Genomic DNA, 10,890 nt, shown 5'->3' with positions numbered 1-10,890 from the left:
TTGAACGCATATATATATGTTTTTTTGGAAGTTAAAATATATATATAGATAGATATAGATATCAATAACATAATTATTTTTAAATTAAATTTAAATTTGAAATGAAAAATTAAAATCAGCCAAAAAAAAGAAAAGGGGCATGAGTTAAATGAAAATATAGTCTCTCGATGACTAAATCTTAACACGACTACGAAAAAAATATTTTGCATATAGATAATAGACATGAAAATAAAGAAAGGTTTTAAGTAAAACCTTTATCCACATTTATAATCCGCAATATCTTATATATTTTTTTAGTGTAAATTAACTTACAAGCTTCTTGATGAAGTTTATAAGTTACAAATTAGAAACTGAAAAGTTAAGAAGTTATAAGTTGGGTAGAATTGATAAGATTAACTAATAAAGTAACTATAATATAAAATGATATATATAGTTATTTAATTTCTAAATTGGAAAAGAAAAAGAGTTTTTAAATAAACTAGTTGAAATAAAGGTAAAAACCTAAAATAACTTATAAATTAGTATAATTTCTTGTAAATTAAAAACTACTTAAAGAACTTGTATAAAACATTAAATAATTTATTTTGATCTAACTAATTTATAAACAATTTAACTAATATTTTAGTATTAATTCAGTACAATCTTGATTGTAGGTCCTAGACCGTTTAATGCAGTATAAATAGGACTTGTATGAACTGTTCTAATCACCATAGAGTTGAAAGTTCTGAGAAACATTCAGTTGTGATATTTATTTCAATAAATTTCTAGTGATGGATGTAGATTAAAGTTAATTAACTGTTCAAATAAATTATGTTAAATTTCTTTATGTATTTTATTACGCTGTCTATTTAAACTGTCAAGTTGTTATTATATGTTCTTCGTTATCACTCATTTGTATTTATAAATGATCTAATGAATGTGTGAACTATTTTCATGAATTACTCGTCAAACATAATAAAATATATATATATATATATATATATATATATATATAATTAAAAGATTCCAATCATCGAGAGAATTGATTGAATTTTATTAGCAAATAACTCATGCTCTTGCTTTGCCTCTTTTTTTTTTCTCTCGTCCTTTTCACCTTTGATTTATTGACATTCTTCCCATATATAGAAAAAGCTTTTCCTGATGAGTAAAGGAGAAATACACATGCACAAAGTTAGAAACAAAAGCATTGCTTTAACATATTGTATCCAATTACAGAAAGCACTAAATAAGTCTGAAACTTTGCTGGTCACAAAGAACATTTAACAACAGCCAAAACACAAAGATAAATCCTTGCATATAGACAATAACGTAAATCATATACTTAATTCAATAACATTGATCAAAGGATCCATCCCTGCATGAAGTTAGTCTCACAAGCCATGCTCTTTGGAACATTAGATGCCTCAGCTTGAACATATTGATGGTACCTGTTCAAAGTAAGAGGCTAACTTAGACCATTCAATGTCAATCATAATATACTTGTTATCAGAAAACAAAAATCAGTTCTAATGTATTACTATCAACTTGTGTACACATGTTCATATTTCAAATCAAGTTTTGGATTTATAAATGTTTGTTTAAGGGTTTGAAGTGAGTTAGCTGTTAAGACAAATAACAAAAAGTGGGTTGAATTAGGAAGGTTTTGTTTTAGGAAGAAGATTGGTGAAGGATTGGGAGATCAAATCCCTCTTTATTTTTCTGTGTATTAAGACTCTTTTGTGATAGATTTGAGTACCCTTAATACTCCTATGTAAAAAACATATGTTATTGAAATTTATTGAACTTGAGACCAAATTATGTTTATGTACTAAATTTTGGTGAGATTATCATGAGCAGAAAGGAAAATTCCATTACCCTATTTGCAAGAAGGGTTCAGTCTGGTAATCCAAAGGGTTGGTTTGAGCAGGCTGAAAGGGAAAGGCACTATTTCCAGCAGCTGAAGTAGAGCTCCACAAACTTTCCATAGCTTTAAGATTAAATCCCTCTGATTCAAGCTGAAAAGGGATTCAATTGACAAAGAAATTAGAATGTGAAGACATATACTAGAATGGTGCATGTGTCTTAGACACACTGAAATTGTTTGGTTCCAAATTGTAAAAACCTTCAGTCTAAGCTGCTTGTTCATATCTCCAAGATGGCGCTCCTGCAAGATGGGTGAAAATATTTGAGAAAAATTTCTTTTCAAATGTCTTACAAGTTCATACTCGGATAACAATGGACTTGTTAGAAAACTAGTTTGAAGATAAATAACAAAAATGAAATTCTGTAAGATCAACAAAAGTGTGTAACATTATACACTGACCCTTCTGCGAAGCTCTTCCATTTGTTCAATCATGATTTGTGTCTGCAATTGAAATAAAATTTACGTAATATCATCCAAAATCAGTATTTCTTTCTACCGAATTACCTACTGATTGTAAAACAGATTGAAACCAGCACTTTATGAAAGAAATACATAAAAAGTTTGTTTAGAAACTTGGTCATTCTCAAGATTGCTTCCCTTCAGTTAATGCTAATGTATCTAGAGAATCTCACAATTTTCAGTTTTGGCACATCTGAATCAAACAGTGCATATATTTTACTGATTACTATCATTAACTAGTTCTGTAAGAAAAATTATTTTCCAATTAATCTATAAGAATCCTTAAGGAGGGGGAAAGGAGAAAAATAAACAGTTTGTTTTATTTTCACAAATTAACTTTTTTTTCCATGGAATGTTTTGAAATTATTAAATCATGGTAGAAGTACAAATTAGGGCTTTGACATGCAAGAAAACAAAACTTGGTAACTTTACATAATCTTTTGGAAATTAAACTTCCTTTCTTTCCCTTACCTTATATTATATATGTATATGTACACATATATATATGACAAAGAGTATGGTGCATAGTCTAGGGAAAGTAGTGCAAAGATTGTTGTCAGTTATAGGCACATGGTTACAACCTAATTAAGGTAAAGTACCAACAAGAAATCCAGAGAGCAATAAAGAGAAAATTCTATATATGTTGGCACCTTCCTTTGTCTAGCTTGTGCTAATGCCCCTTCAAGCTGTTTTTCAAGATTCTGCAACTCCTTTATGTTCAATGGTCCAAGATCTTCTCCTAGCAAATGCCTAAAATAATAATCCATTGTAAGTTAATTTTTACAGAAGGTCATTATCTTCTAAACCCTGTTACCATATTGACTCCTATTTGTTTGTGATTAACATTTACTTGCATGCTACTGTTGAAAACATGATTATGTATATATATTAAAAAGTAAAATGATTTTTTATTCCCTTGAAGTTCAATTTTAATCTTTCGATATAAAATTGTCCATTTTTAGTCATTCTGAATGACACTTTTTTATGATTAAGAGAACAATTTATTAAGAGACACAAAATTATATTAGATAGGATTTTATAGAGGAAAAAAATATTTTAAATAACACTATTTCAAGGATTAAAAGTTATACATTTTAAAATTAAATAAATTAAAAAAGGGACAATATGTTTAGAGAAATTAAAACTAAAATTTAAATATTTCATAAACATCGAAAATATATTTTATCATCATACTTTAGAAGTGGTATATATAGTGAGCATTACCTCTGGGTCCTTTGAAGAGACTCGTACTTTGCCTTTAGCTTTGACACCTCTTGGTACCAGCTCTGTGGCCAAAACAAAAATTCATAAGTAGTGATTAACACGATCTAATTATATATACATCATATCATTAAGAAAATAATAACTTTTGAACTATACTATTATTGCACACAAAAATAACTCATTACTAATGGATGCTACTTTCAAAAACATGCAAGAGAAAAAAACACTGTTAAGCTTATTACTCTTGTTTTAAAGGACTATAGAGACCTTTCATGAAATGAAAAGAATAATGGTAAGTAATTGGGATCTAAATAAATTATTATTTTATTATAAAGTGATTGTATTATTATTAGAGTGTCAAACAAAGTTTATTTAAAAAAAAAAAACTTCATCTCTGTAGTTAATCAAGACCCATAGACTCATGGCTGACAAAATTCTAATGAAAGAATTGTAAAAGTTTGGAAAGTAGCATAAGTAGCAGACAAAGATTTTTATTTTTTTTAAATTTTAGGAGATACAAAAGTGCTATCAGGTGGAAAATGGAGCAGAAAGAGTTCATGAACACATACCTGAGTTTCACATTCAACGTGTTCATCTTGAGGAGTAAACGAGCAACGTTGGTATCGCTCAATAGTTTTGGTAATGCTGCGAATTAAAGGAAACTGATTCGTCAATTTACACCAATTTTTGTTTTGTGTAATAATATTGTAAACGTTGACACTTGATGTTGTATTAAGGAAATTTAAATAATATCCTCTAAAAGAAAGAAAATATGGGCGATGATGAGCATTTCAAAGTTTTCTGAATCATTGAAATCTATCCGTAAACAAAACTTTGAAACTTTAATTAATATTTTGATTATGTATTCCAACTGGTGAACTCAATTTGGTAATATATATTCGAAGTTAAGGACTTCAACTTTTTATAATTTTTTATGTGTTTAGGTTTAAATTTGAACGATTTCAATAGGTGGAACGATTAGAAGTTATAATTAGGAGGATAAACTTTGATTAAAAGTTCAAATTCTAAAAATTAAGCCATATATAGGGTTTGCAGCGGATATAAGTAATGCATTATTTTGCATAATATATTATGACACACAAAAAAAGTTGTGGCTGAATTGATGTTAGAAAAACGTTTTGTTAGGTTTTTTCGGAACTCATTACAAAACCAATGACCATGAATAAATTATTTTTCTCAAATATTTTACAAATTTAGATAAGTTGCCTTTTTCAGAAATCATCTTTCACAAAACGTTGTGATTGCAACAACTGAAGATGACCCACTTCTTATATTTTGAAGAAGTGAAAACAAATGGAGAAACTATGGCAAGTGTGTTTATAGGTTCTGTAAAAAAATGGACTTTAATTTTATTTATTTATTATTTTTGATAAAAAAAAATTATGGTAAGTGTTTCAAATCCAATACTTATTCCATGACAAATAAAGCTTAACATTACCAAATGATCTAGAACATTTGAAAGTGACTCTCCCAGATTCAAAAAGAGTTTCTCTTTGCAAACAAAAATGAAATTAAAAGTATCATTACGCTATTTTCCACTCAAGAAAAAGGTAGGAAATTAATTTAAATAACTGGAGCATCATTTCTGGGGATTTTCATAGACGGGCATTTCCGAAGAACACCCAAGTAATTGTTTTCGGAGAAAACTAAATGCTGAAACAAGTGAGAAGATAACACACAATTCGAAAAACGGTAAAAAAAAAAAACAAAAGACAATTTCACTTTCTCAATCTCTAACGTTATGACCACATAAACTCAAACATTTCAGCAGCACATGCGAAATTTTGCGACAGATGTCCTCATGTTCATATCTCAGAAATTGCAATTTTGGCTTAAATCTAAATCATCTAGAAGCATATTTTCTTCTTTTCTTGGTTACAGTGTTTTTTTTTTCCTCTTTTCATATTTTCAATGCCTTGACTGGACTCGGACAATACCTATTAGGGCTAGCAGAAAAGGAAGAAAAAGAACTGTTCCACGTTTTTCGTTTTTAATTTATCATCGTCCAATAGATAAGCCATGATTCCTCCTCCACAAACATGAAAAAAAATGCACAAAACAGTGCTGGATAATTAAGGAGATTCCCCAGAAGAGAGAGAATAAATTGATCATGTAAAAGACCTAAGAGTAAAAGACAGCAAAGAGAAGCAGCACCATTCTTTGATTGCTGCAAAGTCCAAACTCAGCAGCACCCCATGATGATGGATCCCCTCAAGAAATGAAGACAGCAATTATTTTTGGGACACACATAAGATAGAGCGTTCTCTGAGAAGAGACAATGATGGAACCGAAAGATCAAAGGACAAAGGTTAAGAACCAGATTCTTGAGTGTTGAGAACTTTAAGGCTTTCTTTTGAAGCTAAAAAAAATGATATTATATTGTTTCGATGAAGAGGGAGATGGTGTGAAAGCCCTAGATCTTGCACAATGGTACAAGAGAGTTATCAACACCTACGTCCTTTTAATTAATTACACTATGTTACGAAACTGGGTACGTATGATTGCTTTGTTCCTTCTTTTTTTTTTCTGAGAGAGAAGGAAATAGATTGTACTGTTCCATCAGTAGATCAGTGTGCAAAGCTGAAAGCTTTATCTCACAATAGAGAGATATCAGGTGGAAGGACGATAAAACGTGTCGATCTGTAATTGGAACGAAGCAAAACTCCTGATATTTTCCCCCTACAATCCATGCCATGAAATTTGCTAACAGCCACAGGGTAAGAGAAGTGATAAAAAGAAAGAAAATAGGGTTAATTTATCATGGAGAGTGACAAGATCCACTGATCCAGAAAAGGAGAAGCTATGAGAGAGAGGGGGAGAGAGGGAGAGGGGGGGGAGGGGGGTCTAGTGTCAGGTGCAAGTGTTTGGGAAACAAGTTAAACCAAGAACGGTGACTGATAGAAAAAACTAGAACACAAGGTACAAAAGAAAAAAAAAATAAAAAAATAACAAAATGGGTGGAAAGTGAGTGATGAAAGGGGTGTGTTGGGCAAATCTTAAAAACATCAAATTCAGTCGTGGCAAAATAAAGGAAGCCAGAAGCAGAAACCAGTGGCCATTTTGGTGAAAGAAGCTGATGCAAAGAAGAAAGTGAGTTTGCTCAGAGAAGAGAAGAAGGTATCCATCTCAGCACCACCCACCACACACACACACACTCACTCAGAAAACCCAAAATCTAAATTTTAATATACCTATTGGGATTTGCACCTCACAAAAATGGACACAAAACTTTCGAAAAATAAATCAGAAGACATAAAAAATATGTGGACAAATTAAATAAATGCAAGGGTAGCTAAGATTTTTGCAGTTCATGATAGAGAGAGAGAGAAAGAGATAATACCCAACATTTCCAAATTCATAGAGCTTCCCTCGGCTTGAGAAAATGATGAGAGCAACCTCAGCATCACACAGAACTGAGAGCTCATAGGCTTTCTTGAGCAAACCATTCCTTCTTTTTGAGAAAGTAACTTGGCGGTTGATTTTGTTCTCTATCCTCTTCAGCTCAACCCTCCCTCTTCCCATTCTCTCTCTCTCTCTCTCTCTTTTTCTGTGTGTCTCGAAACAATAACTCTAACTTTATAAATTATTATTAGAAATTGTGTGATCAACCCTTGATATAGAAGAGAGAGTGGGGTTTAGTGCAAAAGGGGAGAGAGAAAGAGTAGTAGTAGTAGTTGTTGTTGTTGCTGTGATGAGATAATATGGTGTGTGTGTGTTTCAGAGAAGTGGAAGTTAGTGTGCTATATAGAAATAGACAATGAACACAGAAAGGGGCACACTTGATCTTCTTTTACAAAAAAATGGAAACCCCAGTTATTCTTATTTTTATCTCATTCTCTTTTCCCAATTTAATTTTAGTAAATATGGTCCCTTCTCTATACCTCCCTGCTCTCTCTTGCTGCATACTTTTAATTTTGCTGCAGTTTAGGGCAAGTGAAAGGGAACTTCCACTCTCACGCGCCGGTGCCCTCCACGCTCCCATGTGAACCCTCTTCACACTTTACAACTGATACCAGTATTTGTGGAAATGCACTAACCACTGGCTGCTAACTCTGTTTACCCCAAAACTGGTTCCCATGCTGATATCATCACATAACCTTTTGCAGTAGGTTGACCAATAACTTGTACAAATATCACTGGGATATCATACTCATGGTTTTTACACCATCATACATTCTTCTCAAATTCACTTCTAAAAATATCATCTTATAAAATCACTACACACTTACACTGTAAAAATCTCATCTTCCTATGCTGCTACTTTTCTAAAAATTAATTAACTTACCATAAGTAGCAATTTTATATTAATAACATATTTTCCAAAAACATGTTGAGGTTCTCTGTTCTGATCTGATCATCATTAATAATTTATTTCATGTCCATCTCTCACAACATGATTGAGTAAATTACAGTTTTGTGTTATAAAGAATAAAAATGAAGGAGTATAGGCACAAGGGTTATTACCTAGCCACTTAATACACTGTCATATTTTGCTTAGGATGATTGTGCACTGCATAAATCAATTGTCATTCAAATGGTAGTTATGTATTGGTGTTAAATTTTTTTTTTCTTAGACAAGAATTTTAATGATTGAGAGTAATATGATACTCCAACCCATATATAAAAAAAACACACCTTGAACGAAAATTTGGCTAACAAACATTTCCATCACAGAATATTACAAAAACAAATGGGTCACTAAGAGTGCTTCTCCCACATTAGACCACAAATGAGCAGAGAAGTCTTACTACACACCAAATCAAATATCATACCAAACTTTGTCCCGTTTGCAGAGACGTTTATAAAGAAGCTTTGAGTGCCATAACAACATTTGTATCATAAAGAGAGTTTTTTTGTTTGATATTTTGGCCGGAAGGTATTAGGCCTTTTGTATTTTTGTTCTGATGTGGTTATGTCTATATCTGTCTAGTCATGATTACGAGGTTCTGGTTGCCAATTGATAGAGTCGGTTGAAACTCCAGTTGAATGGGTATTATGTAATTTTGTTTAAGAATTTTTGTATAAGATTTTAGACACTCCTAAAATGTCTCATTTTATTTTATTTATTTATTATTGATAAAAAAATCTTAATTGATGTATTAGTGTTAATATATGTAATCATTATTACTCAAGCTTAATTTTTAAGTTGTTTATCCAATGTAAAGAAACAATTAATTAACATAAAGTTCTTCAATTCAAAGAGGTCTTCTAATCAAAGAGCTTAATTGAATTTTTTTCTATCATATGATTTTATGTTTGATGTTGCTGGTGCATCTAATCAGAGAAAAACTGGTTGGAAAGCATATATTTAAAAGCTTTTTTTAAAAGGCTGTGGAAGACAAACTTTTATACTTTATCCATATGATAAAGATTGATGCCATGTATGTAGCTAGCTAGAACACAAATTCTATTAGCCAAGAATTTTGTGCACGTTTTGCTCACACTAAATTAATTAAGCTAAAAACTGAACCTAAATTTCATGTTCCAAAAGTTTGTCTTCTCCACTTTAGCATAGACCAAAAAATAGTGGTTACTAGAGAATCATAGATTACATACATTTGAAAAAGAAGACAATACTCCAATTTATCATATATAGTCTAGTTACCTTTTAACATATAGAGAGGCTATGACCAAAAACTACAATTGAACATGATACACACTATAATAACATGCCAGAACTTCTCAATACAATAAAACAAGATACCATTTAGATGAAATTCGAAATTCTTTTAAAGTTGGACTGTATATATTAGCAAAAAAAAGGCAAAATGGTAAAAAAAAGAAGCTGAAACGTGACTAAACTTGAATACCAAAAATAGAAAAACGCGTAGATATTTGTACAGATGGAAACTGTTTCTAGCACAGTATAAGAATTAATTAATGGCTAGTGATAAGCATGTGTTTGTAATGTTTGGATCTTGGTTAAAGTTTGCAAGTAAATAACTTTACGATTAAATATATTTTTTCTCTCTTTATTTTTAAGTGAACTTGATTTTCTTCAATAATTCAAATGTTAGACTGTATTTGTAATAAGAAACGATTGAAATAGATTTTTACTAATACTTTTTTACGCGAAAAATTAATTTTCAATTTGCATTATAATGTTAAAATATTTTAGATTAAGTTATCATTATCATAAATATTATAATATTATAATGCAATCAACACTAAAAATAATTTGTTTCTTATATGTAAAAAATACTAATTCCAATAATTTCTTTATTATAAATATGCAAAGGATCTAAAGAAACATTCCACATTAAAGTATTGGAATAAAAAATATATTTAACTCATAATTCTACTGAATGTGAAAAGAGATTAAACATAACGTTTTACTGAAGTAGCTATGAAATTTCTTTCATATATAGACAAGAGAATTGGTTGGCATTGTGGAAGGTAATCACTTCAACCCCACCAAACTCATAAAGGTACTGAGCAGTTTCAAAGAGTTTCAATTGTCTTGAAAAGAATCACACAATACCACTAGTCACACATATATAGCCTTATAATATTCATGAACTGACAACACCTTTGCATTAATTCATAATATTATATATATATATATATAAATTCTATGCACTCAAAATAAAAAAATTCTAACATCAGAGTAGAAATCAGTTGTTCACAACTGTTATATATCTTTAATCTATTAAAGTGTATTTCTAAGATAAAATCATGAAGAAAGAAGGAAATCTCAAGAGACAATAACATATAAGTAATTCTAAAAATGTGAGTATTTGTAAGATCCAAGTATTATTTTACTAAGATTCATACCTTGTTATTTGTTTTAAGCTTAAATGAAGGGTTTGTTATGATAGATACAAAAATTTCACATGTTTTAAAGGTCAAGAATACTTTAAAACTTTTAAATGGACCATACATTGGAACAATGTGTGTGAGTTCTCATGAATTTCATGTGCAAAGAATGATGAATCCCATTTAAGGCCACTTCCCTTTTGCTACCCTATCTTTTATTTGTCGTGGATCACATCTCACCCCTTCATATTCATCCATAGGGTACACACTACTGCTAGCTATCACACCCCTCAAACTGTAATATGGTAAATGTAAATTTCTATCCATACATGTTCCTATTATTGGTGCTACTTCTTAGTGTATTCTTTCACCAAGTTTCATTAGTGCAAATACATATAATTTTATGATAATTTATTATAACAGTAATTCACCAGTTATACTAAATTAGACGCTGTTGTAATGGTAAATAATATTATACTTATTATGTCTTTTAGATAATAGATAAATTTAAAATTTAAATAAAAAAA

The 10,890-nt window shown here is 30.3% G+C and overlaps 1 protein-coding gene across 1 annotated transcript; it reads right to left on the bottom strand.

The window, feature by feature from the left end:
- Positions 1–1,171: 1,171 nt before the first annotated feature.
- Positions 1,172–7,399, bottom strand: AGL6 (AGAMOUS-like 6). The gene is made up of 8 exons (XM_068623489.1): positions 6,948–7,399; positions 4,156–4,231; positions 3,587–3,648; positions 3,013–3,112; positions 2,303–2,344; positions 2,102–2,143; positions 1,855–1,994; positions 1,172–1,427 (listed from the first exon to the last, which is right to left on the bottom strand). The coding sequence occupies exons 1-8, from the start codon at positions 7,127–7,129 to the stop codon at positions 1,340–1,342; spliced, it is 732 nt and encodes a 243-aa protein (XP_068479590.1). The 5' UTR covers positions 7,130–7,399; the 3' UTR covers positions 1,172–1,339.
- Between the last annotated feature and the right edge of the window lie 3,491 nt (positions 7,400–10,890).

Source organism: Phaseolus vulgaris, chromosome 10, assembly GCF_051622355.1.
Source record: "Phaseolus vulgaris cultivar YP4 chromosome 10, ASM5162235v1, whole genome shotgun sequence".
NCBI classification, from domain to species: domain Eukaryota; kingdom Viridiplantae; phylum Streptophyta; class Magnoliopsida; order Fabales; family Fabaceae; genus Phaseolus; species Phaseolus vulgaris.
The sequence above is the reverse complement of the archived record's forward strand: the minus strand, read 5'-3'. Positions and strand labels throughout refer to the sequence as shown.

What these genes read in the sequence shown, in the direction of transcription:
- AGL6 (XM_068623489.1), bottom strand. Translation starts at nt 7,129, where the DNA reads ATGGGAAGAGGGAGGGTTGAGCTGAAGAGGATAGAGAACAAAATCAAC. An exon ending in TATGAATTTGGAAATGTTGG is followed by an intron (nt 4,232 to 6,947) that starts GTATTATCTCTT and finishes TTTAATTCGCAG; the next exon opens with CATTACCAAAACTATTGAGC. An exon ending in ACGTTGAATGTGAAACTCAG is followed by an intron (nt 3,649 to 4,155) that starts GTATGTGTTCAT and finishes TTTTGGCCACAG; the next exon opens with AGCTGGTACCAAGAGGTGTC.